Below are 19,583 nucleotides of genomic sequence, written 5' to 3'. Positions count from 1 at the left end.
TCGGTTAAATTTGAAGAAACTTGGAGGCCATTTATTCAATATCTTCATATGATGTAAGTTGACCCTTTTTGAATCCTTTGTAGTAATTTTTTGTTCATGTATAGAGGAGCGGAGTTAACGACAAATAATAATTTTAGCCGATGTAATATGACAGCCCAATCTTTGTTTGCTTTTTTTAGGTTAGTTGTTTTTAGTCATAGTCATAGTCATAGTCATACTTTATTGATCCCGGGGGAAACTGGTTTTCGTTACAGTTGCATCATAAATAGTAAATAGTAATAGAACCATAAATAGTTAAATAGTAGTATGTAAATTATGCCAGTAAATTATGAAATATGTCCAGGACCAGCCTATTGGGTCAGGGTGTCTGACCCTCCAAGGGAGGAGTTGTAAAGTTTGATGGCCACAGGCAGGAATGACTTCCTATGACGCTCTGTGCTGCATCTCGGAGGAATGAGTCTCTGGCTGAATGTACTCCTGTGCCCACCTAGTACATTATGTAGTGGATGGGAGACATTGACCAAGATGGCATGCAACTTAGACAGCATCCTCTTTTTTTTAGATTAGGGTTTTTTTTTCTTTTCTTTATAACATATCTTTTTCATGGTTAGTTATTATGAGATTGTGAGGCTAAACTATATTTGTTACTTGGAATCTGTGCTTGTACATATTAACCGTTATTAATGTAATCCCGATCTCTTTTTATCATTACTATTATTGTTATGTTTATTAATTTTGAAACTTAATAAAAAGATTGAAAAAGAAACCAGCACAATTCAAACTTTTTGTGCCTTGTAGATTGTCATCCATTTTACCAATGGATTTGTGATGGTTGCAGGGCAGTGACACTGATTTTCAATGCTAAAATGTAATGGAACCACACCCACATGCCTCGATGGGTAAAAATATTATGAAGAAGAGCTATTGGGAATGAATAGTAGTAGAAGAAAGTGATCCAATGACGTCCTTCTTAGGATGTGTGTGAAAATGTGGTAGAAAAGCAGATTATTAAAAGCAATAGTTGGTTTCGGGAGGTGGCGGGTGTCTGAAATATTGCAGGGTTGAGGCACAAAGGAACACACTTGGTGCTGGGCTCACAATGATGTCCAGGGCCTCATCATAGATTCTAACTACTTTATTTGGAATTGTTCCATGGGTGCTGGTTAGTAGAGGACCTTTGTCTTGCCGGTAGCTAGTGGAGTCAATCCTCCAATATGCTTCAGTGATGGTGCCAATGGTGATTCTATGTTTTGATGCCAAGCGTTTACAAATGCATTTCTGTATTGCAATTAATGATGCTGGCGAGATCCTAAAGTGGAGATGATAAAGTGTGAACAGTTTCCAGACCATTCTATCTCCATTCTGCAGATATATGAACCATGATATGTAGATGATCCTCCCACATCCTGTGAAATCATCAAATTTCTTTCAGTATTTCTGTATTTTGTGAGGATTCTCACCGCCAAAGCCATCTTCTGTCAAGCCCTTTATATGTTGTATCTTTTGGGTCTCCTTGCTTCCCCCACCCACTTCCCTTCTAGCATATTTCTTACTGACCAGGGCTTGCAAATCCCTTCAAATCATTTTTTGAGCTGCTGTAGACTGTAGTTTCCCTTACAGCCAGTCTCCATGCCAGCCAAAATACGTGTAGCTGTTGTATGGCAAGCAGAGACAGGTCCTACAGGACTGTAGGACAGGTCTGTAGGAAACATTAATGGGAAAAACTTGAAAAGTTAGATTTTAAAAAGTGTCTCACTTTCTTCTCCTAATGTTATAATTTATGGTAATACTAAGCATCCTATTTGGCACCTTGACTTAATAACTGTATTCACTTACATTTGTCATTATCTGCATTAACTAAACCGTCAGCTATAAACTTCTGTAATGTGCTGTAAGGTTTCACTGCTAATGTAATGGCCTCTCTGTAATGTTTCACTGCTAAGGTAATGGTTTCTCTGTAGCAGCAATGTTTGGATTATGTCTAGAGATAACAGGGCTTTGGAATGTATGCTATCCAATGAGCGGGATGTTGTTCTTTCTTGTGGGTCTGGAGGCACGGATTTTGCAGTCTTTTGTCAGGGAGAGATGAGGAGAGAAGACATGAATGGAAAGAGTCAGTAGACCGCTGGATGGAGTAGACTAGGAGCGAGGGTCCGACGGTCGGCTATGCTTGGAGCACAAATGAACGGAACCGTGCTCTCCAACGTTGCGCATTAGACTGTTTCATGAAAACGGGAACTTTTCTTTCTTTTGTTTCCTTACTAACTATAGTTAAATTAAGGATCATAAAATTCAATCGTTTAATCACATATTGTGTACTGTTTGTTATTTCATGGTACTGATTTGTAACAGGGGACACTTCATGCAACATCCACCCAAACAAGATTTCTTAAGTTTGGCCGGGAAGAGGGCTGTCTTCCCCTGGACTAAGCGACTAGCCGCACCAAGAGTTACAGTTCTAAAGCAGGATTCAGACTTTGGACAATAGTTTGACTGTTTACAAGATCATCGATTGCAACTATTTCCCCTTTAATACCACATGCATTTGACTCATCTGCAATGACTTGAACAGGTCAAGGTGATCTTAGTAGGTCTTAGTCATGCACAGTAGGTGCTATTAAAAACCCATATAGATCTCCTAATTTTGTATGTTATCTTTACAACAATTAGAAGTACTTTATCTGTAGTGATCCATAGAACCATCGGAGGTCATTTAAGAATGTAAGAAAACAACAATAGAAAAATATTTTAAAATATTGCATTTCATTTTGAATGGTCACTACACATTCTTGGAAAATAGTAAATGTTGGTATTAAAGATACTGAGCTCTGCAGAATACAATTACATTTAATTTTATGGTTCTACTGGTACAAAGTGACCTGTTTGATCAACAGGCCATGAACTACTCTAAGCATTCATTTACTCCACCACCAGTACACAATGTTGCAGTGTGTATGACCTACAAAATAAATGCCAGTTCCCTAGGCTACTCTAACAGCACCTCTCAAACTTATGAGCTCTGCCACAAAGACAGCATTTGTATTAAAGCTTAAAGTGCATTTGTTTATCAGTGGATACCATATACAACTTTGAGCTACATCTCCTTACAGGCAGCCTCTAAACAAGGAAACCCAATAGATCCCATTTAAAAAATGTCAGACACCCAATGTACATTAAAAAAAAACAAATCGTGCAAACAAATAGCATTCAAAACTGAAGTTCACAGAAGTGAGTCCACAGTCAGGAAGCCAGTCATCACTGCTGCCGATCCAGGAGCCGGTTAGTTGCAGGCCACCGCCTCAGTTCAGCACAGAGACGAGTGAACCTCTTGGAGCAGCAAGCTGACACCACCCTGACCCTTGGCTCCGGCCCCGCCCCGCCATCCTGACCCTCAGCTCCGGTCCCGCCACCCTGACCCTTGGCTCCGGCCCCGTCACCCTGACCCTCGGCTCTGGTCCAGCCACCCTGACCTTCGGCTCCGGCCCCGCCACCCTGACCCTCCGCTCCAGCCCCGCCACCCTGACCCTCGGCTCCGGCCCCGTCACCCTGACCTTCGGCTCCGGCCCCGCCACCCTGACCCTTGGCACCGGCCCCGCCCCGCCACCCTGAACCTCAGCTCCGGCCCCATCACCCTGACCCTTGGCTCCGGCCCCGCCACCCTGACATTCGGCTCCGGCCCCATCACCCTGACCCTCCGCTCCAGCCCCGCCACCCTGACCCTCGGCTCCGGCCCTGCCACCCTGACCCTCCGCTCCGGTCCCGTCACCCTGACCCTCGGCTCCGGCCCCGCCCCGCCACCCTGACCCTCAGCTCCAGCCCCGCCACCCTGACCTTTTCAATCTGGCTTGGCACCTAAATCATCCAAACCTCAGGTCATCTCTAGTTCTCAGACCCGGGCCCAGGCAATGTCACCTCCACTTTGTCTCCTTTAGAGGCTATTAACAATTAATGACACAGATATGTGTAACGGAAATACAATTTGGTCTAGAGTCTAGAAGATTCAACAGGAGAGATATTATTAGCCACTGTTTGAACTCAGCAAATAACAGATAGTATATTTTATTTATATAATATAATATAAAGCACTGGTGAAGTTTCACTTGGAGTATTGTGAGCAGCTTTGGACCCCTTATCATAGACAGGATGCGCTGAAACTGGAGACGGTTCAAAAGAGGTTCAAGAAAATGATTCTAGGATTGAATGGCTTGTCATATGAAGAGCATTAGATGGCTCTGGGCCTGTATTCACTGGAATTCAGAAGTATGAGGGGTGACCTTATTGAAACCTACCAAATGGTGACAGGGTGGATGTGGAGGGGATGTTTCCTATGGTGTGAGAGTTTAAGACCAAAGGACTCAACCTCAGAATAGAGTAGCGTCCTTTTAGAATGGAGATGAAGAGGAATTTCTTTAGCCAGAGTGTGGTGAATTTCTGGAATTTGTTGCCACAGGCAGCAGTGAAGGCCAAGTCTTTATGTATATTTAAGGTAGAGATGATAGATTCTTGATTGGACAGGGCATGAAGCAGTGTGGGGGGGTGGTAAGACAGGGGATTGGGGCTGAGTGGAAAATTGGATCAGCCATGATGAAAAGGCGGGACAGATTCGATGGACCAAATGGCCTAATTCTGCTCCTGTATCTTATGGTTTTATGTTGTATTTAATATGTTTATTCAAACGAAAACAGCATGAACCAGAATTACCAGTCCTTTGTTCTATTGCCTCTATTAACTCCAGCAGTACCATGCCTTATCATAGCTTTATGATAATGAAATAAGTTTTGCGGTTTTCCTTCAACACTTGTCCTGTAGTTTTGCTCATGTAGGCTCACCTAGTGGGACCATTCATGGCAAAGGTAATGAGGGTTATGTGGTGAACTGGTGGTACATACCACTAACATTTGCTGTGTAACTTTCCATAGCATTCTGACACACCAAGGTTGACTCCAATAGTTTTGCTAGATACTTCAAAAGCTCAAAGTGGATGAATTGTTTTTTAAGTAACACAACTACTATGACTGGAGAACTGTAAAATTATGGCTCTTTAAGAATGGCCAGTGATTGTTCTTGAGCATGTCTAATTAATTAGCAACAGAAAAAATTCTGCAAATACTGGAAATCCAAAGCAACACACACAAAATTCTAGAAGAACTCAGTAGGTCAAGCAACATTTATGGAAATTAATAAATAGTCAACGCTTCAAGCAGAGACTGAAATATTGACTGTTTATTCATTTCTATAGATGCTGCCTGACCTGCTGAGTTTCTGCAGCACTTTGTGTCTAACTAATTAGATTAGTCACTTCCTGTGACATTTTGGCAATTTAACTGTGAGAGTCTGCAAGCACTGGCCATAAACCCATGGGAGCTCTTCCATAGGGAAGGACTGGTCATGACAGGCTCCTAATATCTAATCAAGCATTCTCTTATGTCTGGAGTAATTTTGTAGAATTAAGAATTAGTGCCTTTAGGAACCTTGGGCTCGTGTGCCTATTAAAATATAATTGCTAGTATTTCCCTATGTCCATGTTATGAGAGATGAAGGTACAGATGAGATGTCGAACTGGGATATATAAGCATACTCAAGGCTGATTTCCCAAATATGCGGATAACATCAAATAGGATTAAAAGAACCAGAGAGTATTACTCAGCATGAAATGTAAAACATATTTAATTTTTAACTAAAACGCTTCCAAAATTGACCACACATGAAATACAGTATGTTAACTTCATTTTGTAGCAAATGAAATCTAACTGCCTGTCTTATTAGTTCTTGGCACAGAAATGTACTGTGTGCTCCTTACACAAGAGGAATGTAAATAAACAGGTTTGTTTTCTATGGAAATCATTACTTGCCATATGTATGCAAATTGGTATCTGTCACACCTTCATGTAAAACCAGCGATTTTCTGCTCTTTTGCCGTCTGATCAAAATACTTCTGCAAATCTTGCCACAGGCATCTTCAGTTTCAAGTATGTCTGGATCACTTCTTCACTCAAACACAGTAGCATTCAGTATTAAGAACAGTGACCAATGTTGGTCTCAGCCAGAAAACAATTGTCAATTTTAGATGTGTGTTTTATAGCAGGTATTAATGTTTATATCAAAGAGATATTGCAAATCATTGGTATTCTGGGCAAGGATGGATTTTCTTTCTCGTCTTGCTCCCAATGAGTTCATAGCTAAGCTAGACTTGATCAGCACTCGTGTAGAAAACCAGGTGAAATAGCCTCATTCCCTCAGGGAAATAGATGATCTAATCAGCAGAATGAATTCATTTATTGACAAGACTATGGTTGCATTGCAAACGTTACAAAAATTATGTCTGTATTCAAAATCTTGGCCGTAGTAAAATGATTTCATTTTTATTTGGTACTGAATATCAGCCAATGCATTAGAAACATCTTGAATTGGTAGAAAACAGAGATTGAATATGATTCAATCTTAAATACAAAGCAAACTACAATCATTTTGCTATTATTGTTAAACAATAAAACATATTTCCCCTCATCTTTTTGAACATTTTCTTGAAGATTCAGCTGAGGAAATGGTGTGAAATGATCTGTTCAGATGGACAATGGTGTTATTTTGAGAGTTAATTGTGCTGGTAAAGATATATTGCAACAGGATGCAGGGAACAGCTTAGGAAGGCAATTATTTTTATAATTAATTTTGCTGCAGCTGTATTGAGAAAGTCCCAGACTAACCGGTCAGATTTGTGTGTAAGAAAATTCCAAGAGAAACCAATCAGACAGCTCTTTGCTCACCAGATTTACAGATGACTGAAGAACCCTGATACTGAAAAAATGCTGTTGAAATTGAGAATAATTTTTTAAAAAAGATTTCATCTGTGGTGCGAAAATCAGGCCAAATTTACATTATTTTACAGCTAGTACCTGTGATATGAGTGTATTTTGTCATTTCTAATCAGACATGGGAATGGGTGTCTTGGTAAGCAGAATTTATTGCACGTCCCTAGATCCACATCTGTATTATAAGACCATAAGATAAGGAAGCAGTACGAGACCATTCAGCCCATCGAATCTGCTTGGCCATTCCATCATGGTTGATTTATTATCCCTCATCAATAAATAAATTATCCCTCATAACTTTCGGACTATTCTAGTGTTGATTATTATTGTTAATTGCTTTTTTGTGTATTTGCACAGTTTTGTCTTCCTTTGCACATTGGTTGTTTTTTCTGTTTGTGCATAGTTTTTCATTGATTCTATTGTATTTCTTTGTTCTACTCTGATTAACTGCAAAAAAATGAATCTCAGGGTTGTATGTGGAGACATATGCATGTACTTTGGTGATGCACATAGTTCACAAGTAAAGGTACCAAATCTGCTATTCTAATACAACTACTTACTTGCTCATTTGTATACAGCTGATCAGCTAAAGTTAGTTTGCTTCCAACAGGAAGCAATTCTGTATCACAAGGAGTGAGGAAATTGTTGGATCACTGACTCCATCATGGATATCCATTGGTTAAAAACCAAGAATCTGAAAATAATGAGATTTTCTGAGACTTGGCTTGCTACAAATGCACCTGACCCAATGTTAACCTTTCAGGAAAATAATTTGTGGCTGAAAGTATTATTTCTTTCTGTTTTTGTGACTCTGATATCTACCATCATGAAGTCTTTCTTGAGGCTGGTCACGACACGCACTAAATCCAGCCTCCCAGACCACCTTGACCCACTACAGTTCATCTACCGCTGAAACAGGTCTTCAGCGGACCTGGCCTTACAATTGTCTCTGGAACATCTAGACAATATAGACACCTACTTTACGCTATTAGATATTGGCTACAACTCCTCCTTCAATACTACAGCTCCAAGCAAACTCAACACCAAAACTCTGAGACTTGGGTGTCAACACCTCCCAATGCAACCAGATCCAAAACTTCCTGATCACCAGAACCCAGTCAGTAAGGATGGACAGCAACACCTCTGCTAGGATTATACTCTATAAAGTTGCATCTTCAGCCCCTTACTTGGTACATGTGACAATAATAAACCAATTCTAATCACACGCAAGAAAATCTACAGATGCTAGAAAGCTCAGCAACTCACACAAAATGCTGGAGGAACTCATCAGGCCAGGCAGCATCTACAGAAAAGAATAAACAGTCAGTGTTTTGGGCTGGTCCTGCCTGATGAAAGGTCTTGTCCCAAAATGCTGACTGTTTACTCTTTTCCATTGAAGCTGCCTGGCCTGACCTGCTCAATTCCAATTCAAGATCAGTTATTTAAATTAGATTACTGATTTAATGAGTTTTCTTCTTTTTTAGCATACAATCCCCAGTTACCAGATTTAGTAGAAAACAGCCAAAGAGGTTTTTCCACTTAGAAGGCATGGAAAGAACAGTTTATTCCTAATTTATCTGTTGGCATTCTGACAGGAATCTATATTAAATATTAGACTTCACTAAAATATACACAAGGCGCAGCTCTCAACTTGCAATAAGATTAGAATAATCCTTTCATAAATAACTTTACTCTGTTGAGCTGAGGCTTAAGTAACTCAAGTATTCATGAGACCTTCAAACTTAGAAGCATTTTTTCTGAATTTCAGAATAACATTGAACGTTGAACTGTAAAATACAAGCGATCTCTCCCCCTCCCCACGCACATACTTTTCTTTGCAGATTGCAATGTTTATGTATTATAGTACATTTGCACAAATATAATCCTTTGGGCCTTGAGAATATAAAATGCTATTCAACAGCCAAGTTTGACCTTGTCTTCATTTACTTCTATGCACAGTACTGTACCAGGATTAGCAGCTGGGTTATAGACAAGAGTGTAATCTCATAAAGTTTAGCTTTTGTTAGTTAGGAATTGTTGAAGCCAATCGTAACACAATTAAACATAGCATACAATCAAAATATATGTCTGTGTCTGATAAAATCTTAGAGCTAAAATTTTGACAACGAACAGTTATGGTACAATAATATTGGCAGAGGCCAATGTTGCAGATGATATACTCTGCAAATTTACAAGAGTCTAAAGTTGCGCACCGAGGAAATCTGCAGATGCTGGAAATTTAAGCAACACACATACAAAATGTTGGTAAACGCAGCAGGCCAGGCAGCATCTATAGGAAGAGGTACAGTTGATGTTTTGGGCCGAGACCCTTCACACATTAACGTACAGAAATGAAATAAGATTTTAACAGCATACAACTAAAAAATTAAATAAAAATACTATCAACTTTAGTTGTTTATGGAAATAAGCCATATGGAAATGGACAGTTTAGTTAAATGACAGTATTCATATAAAAGCAATGAAAATAACTGTCAATTTTAAGTTCAGGAATGTAAGAAGTCCCTTCACTTTACCTGAAAAGTAACATAGAGCAGAAAGGAAGAATCTTAGCTGACCATCTCAGACAGGATCTGCACCCAAGACTAAATTGCAAATAGACACATGTAGAAAAAAGTGAGGCAATATTCAAATCAGCGTCACATGGTGAATGCCTTAGTTAATAGTTAAACAATCCTCCTTCAGTTCAAAGCAGGTTTATTCTCGTCAAGTAAGAATAAAGAAAGAAAATATATTCCTTTATGTTTAGTTGGTTATTTGATACAACTTGGCAGTGTGCTGAATCAGGAAACAAAATGCAAATTACTAAGTGACAAGACTGACAGAAAGAACGATTGTTAAGGTGATTGATTGGAGCATGGAATAACAGAGTTGAGAAACATGCTCTTCAGCCCATCTTATCTATGCCAACCAAGATCCCTATCTAAGCCAGTCCCATTTACCCATGAGGCCCATATCCCTCTGATAATCCGATGGTTCCCAAACTTCTTTGGGATACTGCCCCATTGGCTCCCAGTCCACATGTCCAGTGCTCTTCTCTCCCTTTCTGGCCATTGCATAAAAACTATAAATAATTTTGATTTACGATGCACAGTGAGAGAAAATAGGAACTGCAAATTCAAAGCAGTAACAAATAATTGCAAAAAATATTCAAATCTATTTAGATTAGATTATGAGAACACGCAGTCCTCTTTTATTGTCATTTAGTAATGCATGCATTAAGAAATAGTACAATGTTCCTCCAGTACGATATCACAGAAACACAAGACAAACCAAGACTGAAAAACTGTCAAAACCACATAATTATAATATATAGTTACAACAGTGCAAAGCAATATTGTAATTTGATAAAGAACAGACCATGGGCACGGTAAAAAAAAAGTCTCAAAGTCTCTCAAAAGTCCCATCATCTCACGCAGACGGTAGAAGGAAGAAAAACTCTCCCTGCCATGAACCTCCAGCACCGCAAACTTGCCGATGCAGCACCCTGGAAGCACACGACCACAGCCGACTCTTGAGTCCGTCCGAAAACTTTGAGCCTCCGACCAGCCCTCTGACACCGAGCACCGAGCACCACCTCTGCCGAGCGCTTCGACCCCTACCCCAGCCGCCAAGTAATAGGCAAAGCCGAGGATTTGGGGCCTTCCCCTCTGGAGATTCTCGATTGCGCAGTAGCAGCGGCAGCGAAGCGGGCATTTCAGAAGTTCCTCCAGATGTTCCTCCGTGCTTCCCACGTCTGTCTCCATCAAATCAGAATTGTGCACAGTACCTACTTAACAAATACCGATATCATTCCGAAGCGGCCGCACGCGCTGTGTCGCGCCACCATCTCCTCCCCAACTTAAAGCTTCAAATAAAATTATTTCTTTATTTAATTAAAGTAAAACAATTTTCATCAATAATTATAGAGCCTACTTTAGTAGTCCAGTTTTTCACTACTTCAATTGCTTTTTCACCTTTCAATCAGATGGATGGGCTTGGTGCAGTGGTATCAGCTTCTCAACATCAGGATGAATGTCACTCACGAGTCTCAGGCCCCCACGTTCAGTGAGTTGCAGACCACTGAAAGAAGTTGGGCAACCGCACTGAAACTGCCCTCCGTTAAGTATGATGTTGGAAAGATAATATATAGAATTTTGTCATAGTTTAAAAAAGCACATAAAAGCATCTCAGGCAGTTGCCTTTTGACTTCTGTGTGCAACAGCAAGCATTCAAACTGTTCATTATTCTCAATATAAAGCTCTCAAAATTATCAAAAATTGAGAGCTTGAATTTTTTTACTGCTGTGATGACAGTATTTAATGATTTGTGCAGCCGATCACTTAGGATTTTTGCAACAAGATGTTCGAATGGAATACCATAAGATACGGGAGCAGAATTAGGCCACTTGACCCATTGGGTCTTTTTCACCATTCCATCATGGTTCATTTATTATCCTTCTCAACCCCGTTCTCTTGCTTTCTCCATGTCACCTTTGACATTCAGACTAATCAAAATCATATCAAACTCTGCTTTAAGTACGCTCAAAGACTTGGCCTTTGCAGCCATCTGTGGCAATGAATTCCACAGGTTCAGCACCCACTGACTAGAGAAATTCCACCTCATCTCTGTTCTAAATGGACATCCTTCTATTCTGAGGACTTGCCCTCTGTTCCTAGTCTCACCCATTATAGGAAACATCCTCTCCACATTCACTCTATCTAGGCCTGCAGTTAATCCTGATGAAGGGTCTCAGCCCAAAACGTCGACTGTACCTCTTCCTAGAGATGCTGCCTGGCCTGCTGCATTCACCAGCAACTTTTATGTGTGTTGCTTGAAGTTCCAGCAGCTGTAGATTTCCTCGTGTTTGCGCTTTCAATATTTGATAGGTTTCAATGAGATCTCCCCTCAATCTTCTAAATTCCAGCAAATACAGGCCCAGAGCTATGAAATGCTCCTCATATGTTAATTCTTTCTTTTTCAGAACCATTTTCATGAACCTGCTGTGAACCCACCTCCAACGTCAGTATATTTTGCTTAGAAAAAGAGTCCAAAACTGCTACAATACTCCAAGTGCAGTCTGACTAATGCCTTAGTATCACACCCTTGCTCTTAGAGTATAGTCTAATCCTCTCAACATTGTGAATGTCAACGTTGTATTTGCCTTCCTTACCTCTGACTCAACCTGCAAGTTAACCTTCAGTAAATCCTGCACAAGGACTCCCAATTCCTTTTGCACCGCTGATTTTTGAATTTTCTCCCCAATTAGAAAATAGTCTAAACCTTTATTCCTTCAACCAAAGTGAATGACCATACACTTCACTACACTATATTCCATCTGCCGCTTCTTTGCCCATTCTCCCAATCTGTCTAAGTCCTTCTGCAGACTCCCTGCTTTCTCAACACTACCTGCTCTTTCACCCATCTTTGCAATATGTGCAAACTTGGCCATAAAGCCATCAATTTTGTCATCGGAATCATTGACATATAACGTGTAAAGAAGCAGACCCAATACCAACCACTAAACATCAGCAGCCAACCAGAATATTCCCACTTTGATCCCACTTTTATTCCCACTTTGCCTCCTGCCCATCAGCTAATCTTCAATCCATGGTAGTATCATTCCTGTAGTACCACGGGCTCTTATCTTGTTAAGCAGTTCATGTGTGACACCTTGTCAAAAGCCTTATGAAAATACAAATAAGCAATCACCAGTGACTCTCCTTTGTCTATCCTGCCTGTTATTTCCTTAAAGGACTCCAACAGATTTGTCAAGAAAGATTTCCCCTAAAGGAAACCATGCTGACTTTCTTTTGTTTTATCATGTGCCTCCAAATACCCCAAACTTCATCCTTAATAATGGATTCCAACATCACCTGCTTCTTATAAAGTTGATGACTATTATGGCTGTTGACGAAACTTCTTTCAGGGTTGTTGGAAGAGCCTTTGTTGTCAGTGCATGTCTGTGTAAAAATAGAATGAATGACGACAATGTGAGGAGCTTCCATTATCACTAAAGTAGTAAAACCAGTTCTATTACCAAGCATTCTAGGAGTTTCATTTGTGCAAAGAGTGTGAAGTTTTTCTTTCCAGTCAAAGTTTTGTTCGGCAAAAAAACTTTTTACCATTTACAAAACATTGATGACTTTTGTAGCTTCCAAAAGGGACTCACAAAAGAAGAATTCTTCTTTGATGGCGATAGCATACGCATAACAAATAAAAAACAAGGAGCTGACTACATTAACAGATCTCTGTAGTCTCATTCAGTTGCATACTGTGTGGGCATTGCGAGGCAGCCAATTCCTCAATGACCCATTTCAAAATGTTAAAAGAAATATCAACTATTCTAGAACGTATCACATTATTCGATAAGGGAATCACTTCCAGCTTTTTGCCTCTGTCCTAGTCCACAAATCAGTTCGACCATTTCCAGTGCACATGGCTTTACTAAACTCTCCAATAGTGTGGGGCCTCTTTCATCTGGCAAACTGCTAAGCAATTTTATAGGATGCTTCGAGAAAAGGTTTTGGTGAAATGGCAAATCCAAGTTTTGGAAGAGTCTCAACTCTTTCAAATTGAGCTTTCGTTGCAAGGAAAAATGCCACATCTTTATATGCATTTTCAGCATGGACAGACGTGAGGTGCTCTTTCAGTTTTGCTGGCTTAATACTTCTGTTTGCAATAATTTTTCCACACAAAAATCACTGTGCCTTTTCTGTCTCATCACGTCCATTAACGCAAGTGAAACCATATTTCATCATACTTCCTTTTCTTTGACAGTTCAACTTAAATATGGTCTGGAAAAAATATTAAATAGATAAAGCTAAAACAAAATATTTGATTCAATTGGCATTTTTTGATACTCAAAATTTTTGTATGGTTTTTGGTAATTTGATAAACTACAAAGAAGTAAGTAATCTATGTGTTAATTAGTGAAGAGCAAGATATTCACGAAATTTGTATGCCAAGTAAGTAAAATAAGCTAGGCTTTACAATTTATCCAAAGTTTTAACCCCTCTAATGACTTTCAGATACTCAGATAGGACCAAGGATTACAGCAGAAGCTCTCGTACGTCCTGGAATTACGGCAATTTTTGCATATGGTGTTGTGTGGCCTTATGGAGAATTAAGAATTCTCATTTGAACAGTCCAGTTTTGCAAAACTTTAATAAACTACAAAAATGACTCACTTCCTTCTACGCATTGATCAAGAAACAATTGGCGATAGGGAATAATGGAGAATAACGTAGATGCTTGGGTCACAAATATGAGAACATGCAACTTCACCGTTTGATGGCTAAATGACTACTAGGGGCAGGGCTGCCTGATAGTTGGCCAGCTACGTCGCATGAGCGTCTGCAGACAGAAAGACTGCAACCACGCTCGATCTTGCAGCGGGTCTAATAACAACTATAATTTTGAAGTAGTGGTGAGTATGCAGAAAGTGATGTTTTGAGATCAAAAGAACTGTAATGTGATATGAAAGTATCTGTGATTTATATATTAATAACAAAGTCACATATACTGCTAATACTATGGTGATTTGTTGTCAACATTCATATTTGGAGGAAATGCTAAATTTCAGTTAGAGGTTTGTGAAAATAAAGATGTAAGTTTTTTCCCCATCCAAGTTCACGTACCCCTTGGGATCTATCCACAGATCCCTCGGTCCCAGGTTAAAAGCTCCTCTCCTTAGTAACAGCAACTATATTCACTTCTGTCCCCTGACACCCTCAGATTCTGGCACAACACTAGTGTTATCCACAGTGAAGACATGCAAAATACTTGCCCATCATTCCTTTGTCCCCATTGCTATCTCTCCTTTATTACTCTATTTTCCAGTGGTCCAATATCCACTCTTGCCTCTATTTAACTCTTTATATATCTGAAAAATTGTTGGTATGCTCCTTTATATTATTGGCTAGCATACCTTCATATTTAATATTTTATTGCTTTTTATCTGCCTTCTGTTGGTTTTTAAAAGCTCTCTACTAGTGTTTGCTTTATTATATACCCTCTCCTTTGCTTTTATGCTGTCTTTGACTTCCCTTGTCAGCCACAGATGATTCATCCTCCCTCTGGAATCCTTCTATATCTTTGGGATTTATCCATCCTACACCTTCTACGTTGTCCATAGAAACTCCAGCCATTGTTGTTCTGCTGCCATCCCTGATAGTGTCCCACCCAATCAACTTTGGCCAGCTCCTCTCTCTTGCCTCTGTCATTCCCTTTACTCCACTGCAATACCAATACATCTAATTTTATCTTCTCCCACTCAAACTGCATGGTGAATTCTATCATATTATTTTCACTGTCTCCTAAGGGTTACTTTACCTTAAACTCCCCATCAAATCTGGTTCATTTCACACCTGGTCCAGAACCCTGTGGGCTCAAAGATAAACTGTCATGAAAAGCCTGTCAGTACCACCAGCAGAACTCTGTCTTTTTGTGTGTTTTCCCCCTAGGTGTCATTCTGTGTTTTTGTATTGCCATGTGTTCTTGTTTTTTTCATGCCCCCGCCTCTGCTCCAGCCCCTGTATCACTGATTACTCCACCCCTCACCTGTTTCCCATTATTACCTGTATTGCTGCCATCTGTGTCTCATTGTGATCCACCTATCTCTGTTTATTGCTCAGTGTATTTCAGTCCTGTGTTTCCACCTGTGTTTTGCTGGATTGTGCCAGTGAGTTTTCCTGAGCCTTTCCAGCATTCATATATAAACCCTGTCTGTCTGAATATCGACTCTGTCTGTTTGTTGATCCTGATTTTGCCTGTTTATCTTGATTGTTCTGGTTTTTGACTCTGCCTGTTTCCTGATTCTGATTTTTGGATTTCTCTGGATTTTTTGATCTCTGCCTGAACTTTGACACTGACTTTGTTTGCCCCTCTGGATTTATTACTCAATAAATATCACAGTATGCACAGTGGTTGGTCTGCGGTTGGGTCCCTGCTCCAGTGCCCTGACAAAGCCATTTTGTAAGCATTCTACAAATCCTCTCTCTCAGTATTCAGCACCTGATTTTCCCAATCTATCTGCATATTGAAATCCACTATGACTACCATAACATTGTCTCATGACATTGTTTTTTCCTGATTGTGATTTATATCCCACATTCTGGCTTTTGACCGGGGCCTGTATATAAATCCCATCAGGATCATTTTACCCTTGCAGTTTCTTAACTCTATCCACAAGGATTCTATTGTAGGTTTTCACAAATAAAACAAAGCGGGGCATTTTATGTTTAATGAAATCTGTAACATTTTCATTGAACTCCAAAAGCTACACACAAAAGAGTGCTAAAAAAAACTTTAGGTAACAATGTCATCCTGTCAGACCAGCCTCTTAAAGTGAAACTTCAACTCAGTGTTGGTGGTTGTGAATTTTGTACATTTCTCCCTACACAGGCCCCCCAGAACTCACTAAAACCAGCATTGTGAGCCTGTCTGGAATTCAGGTGAGCCACCTGGCTCAGATCCTGTGTTCCATGGCTGGAGGAACAGCAGGTGCCCCCTGGCTCATCCAGAGGTGTATTGGCACACCCATGGTCATGCTGTGATGCCAGGAGCATGCAGCGGAATACTCCAAATCTTGGTGGGCAATCCACTGAAATACCTTCAGGTTTACCCTTATCTATGATAAAAGTCTTTTCTCCCCGCCCAAATGCGGAACGATCCATCGTAAAGGGATGTTGGTGTGCGTCATGGTGGAGGAAAACAAACAAGGCGGAACGTAGGTCAACAGGAACCCAAGGGTGCTGTACGCCATGGTGGGAGGTAGGAACAGGTGAAAAGGAATTGAACCAACTGAGGAGGGTGGCATGTTGTTGAGGGGCTGGCCGAGTGGTCATGGCATCAGGAATGAAATCACTTGGCACTCATAACGGCTGCTCATATACCAGCTCAGCCACGGACCACTTCCAGGTCCTCTTTTGGAGCAGTTCTGAACCTCAGCAGGACCCATGGGAGACTATCATGCCAATGCTCATCGGTCAGTGAATCCCTCGGAGCAGCCTTTAAGGAGCTTGGAAACCCCTCATGTAGGCCATTAGACAGCGGGTGATCTGGGCCATCACAGCCCAGAGGTCTTAAATGAAATCGGGACCGTGGTCAGTGGAAATATCAAATGGGGTGCCAAACCAAGCAATTGACAATGCTACAGGAATGACCCCTGGCCACCTGCTATTATGGTCCACCAAGGTAAGAATGAGTGTGAAACTGCAGGTGGGGGTGGGGGGTGGGGAAGAGGACTAACAAGGTCCACGTTAACATGGTCAAACTGTCATTTAGGGACCTCAAAAGGTCCCAATAGTGTCGAAATATGACGGTTAATTTTTGCCAGCTGGCATTCCACATAGGCTGCAGTCCAATTACGCACAACCTTTCTGAGGCCATGCCAAACAAACTTTACTGCAACTAGTTTCTATGAGGCCTTCTGAGAGGCCATGTATGGGGTTGAAAACAGTCTGTCTTCAGTTTGCAGGCTCGATGGGGCGAGTCAACCAGTAAAGACTTTGCACAAGAGAGAAACCCCATCTTCCCCGAACTTAATGTCAGTCAACCGCAGGTCCATGACTGCTGTTTGGTAAGCCTAGGCCTCTGGATCAGTAACTTGGTCATCTGCCATGCCGGCAGAGTCAAACCCTATGTGTATGGCCTCAACGGCTGGCCGTGAGAGGCAATCAGCCACGACATTATTTTTCCCCTTGATATGTTGTATATCAGTTGTGAACTTGGATATGTCGGCCAGGTGACGTTGCTGCTGTGCAGACCAAGGATCTGATATTTTGGCCACAATGTGCACAAGGGGTTTGTGGTCAACAAATGCTGCGAAATGGCGACCCCCCTAGAAGAAAACAAAAATGGCAGATTACCAGATAGCGGCCGAAAAGCTCATAGTCAAACATGCTTTCTATCCTTTCGTGGCGATAGAGCTGCTAGCTGAAGAAGGCCAGCAGCTGTCACATGCCTCCAGCCAACTGTTCGTGCACAGCACCCACAGCATAGTCTGAAGCATCGGTAGTAATGGGTATGGGTGTGTTTGGATTGTGTTAGAAAGAGCCCGTTTGGTATCACCAAATGTTCTGGTTAAGTCTGCTGACCAGCCAAGCACTTGATGAGGAGGATTGACTTTAAGGCACTATACAGGGCAAGCATAAGCTGAGCACCTCACAAAATGAAGTGGTGATAGAAACTTAGCATACCTAAAAACTCCTGTGGTTTTTTTTGCAGTGTGGGGTGCTGGGAAATCCATAACAGCGGCTATTTTTGATGGGAGGAGTTTCACACCCCCATGCCAAATTAGTCCAAACCATCCCCAGCAGCTCGAGCAAATCTGCTCGCAAGGATATCAGTCCCCTTCGGGTTCAGGTGTAACCCATCCTTTTAGTATAGGTCTTCTCTTCTCCAGAGAGACCCTGCCCCCTGCATCACTTGCTCAGCCACGCACTCATTTGTACTATGATCCTAATCCTACCCTGATTAGCACGTGCACTGTGAGTCACCCAGCGATTACTACCTTGGAGGTCTTCTGCTTGTCAGCTTCTTCTCTAATTCCCTATTTTCACTGTGCAGGACCTTTACCCACTTTCTACCTGTGTCATTGATTCTAATATGAACCACAACCTCTGGCTGCTCACCCTCCCTCCTGATCTCTGAAAATTACACAGTGAGTGGTAAATATGTTAGGTACAGCTTTTTTCAAAAGGGTAATAACCCCATGGTGCGTGTTGTCAATCATGGTGCCCCATCTGTTACACAAGCAAGAATGTTGGAGAGCAGCTTGTCCTTCTCTTTAAAAACTCGACTTTCTAGTCTGTTTGCAAATAACAACTCTTGAACTATTCTTCATCTTTTCCAAAGCAATCAAGAAGCAAAGATCCAGTGTCTGGAACATTGACTCATCCAATTGCAGAGTAAATTCTGTTGTTGCAAAGTATGTTGCAAAATGCAACTTCACGTTTTCAGATATTACATCTGTTCATCATTGATTAGAGTTGCACTGAGGGCAATTGCTTTAATTATTTGGTCTTGTGACTTATGAAAACCATACTCAGTACCTGCCTTACTGCTGGCAGAATCAGTTCCTCTCTAATTGTATGAGGCTTTTCAGAATTTGCAGTGAGTAATGAAATGATACATGAAGCACACAAGCCATCACTGTTCTGTTGTGAAGTACTTGGCAAACATGTTTTAAAGTGTTTTCTGTTTCTGAAAGTTTTACAAAGTGAGTGAAAGTAAGCCAAGTTCTTGCATGCTTTATCACAGTGTATTCTCTTCAAATGTTCAAGGAGACTGGATGGTTTCATTGGCTCATTAAAAAAAACATCTCACATAACAGACATATTGGCTGCTGTTGGTTGCTTGGGGCTGGTGTAAATCCATATTTCAGACACTCGACACTATTCCGTCTACACTTCTTTTTCATTTGGTCTGCTTCTGCCATTTTTGTTATGGATTAATGACCACAGCCAATCACCTGTTTAAGTCCAAGCACAAGCATTGCAAACAATAAAAGGAAAAGTTATGATATCACCATAGCTCAGTCAAAACCTGACTCTCTGCCTGAAGGCACATAAAGTAGGGCAACAATATCTCAGTTGGGCCTTGAGCTATAGAAATGCGGCCAAAACCAGTCGAAAAGGCAGATTTTTAAAAAATATTCTTTTTTTTATTACAAACAAAAAAAAAACAGAAAAATAGCACATCTACAAAAACCATGACCTTAACAAAATCTAATTAAATATTGAGCAGCAAAAGGGAGAAAAATATAAAGGCAAA

General features: G+C 40.8%; 1 protein-coding gene across 1 annotated transcript in view; it reads right to left on the bottom strand.

Moving 5' to 3' along the window:
- syt19 (synaptotagmin XIX) overlaps positions 1 to 9,405 on the bottom strand; it is a 49,182-nt gene extending 39,777 nt beyond the window's left edge. The window contains exon 1 of the mRNA XM_063061825.1: positions 9,344 to 9,405. Within this exon, the coding sequence (XP_062917895.1) occupies positions 9,344 to 9,357 (14 nt within the window). The 5' untranslated portion in view covers positions 9,358 to 9,405. The remainder of the gene's footprint in view (positions 1 to 9,343) is intronic.
- Positions 9,406 to 19,583: the final 10,178 nt, after the last annotated feature.

Source organism: Mobula hypostoma, chromosome 11, assembly GCF_963921235.1.
Source record: "Mobula hypostoma chromosome 11, sMobHyp1.1, whole genome shotgun sequence".
Lineage (NCBI taxonomy): Eukaryota > Metazoa > Chordata > Chondrichthyes > Myliobatiformes > Myliobatidae > Mobula > Mobula hypostoma.
The sequence above is the reverse complement of the archived record's forward strand: the minus strand, read 5'-3'. Positions and strand labels throughout refer to the sequence as shown.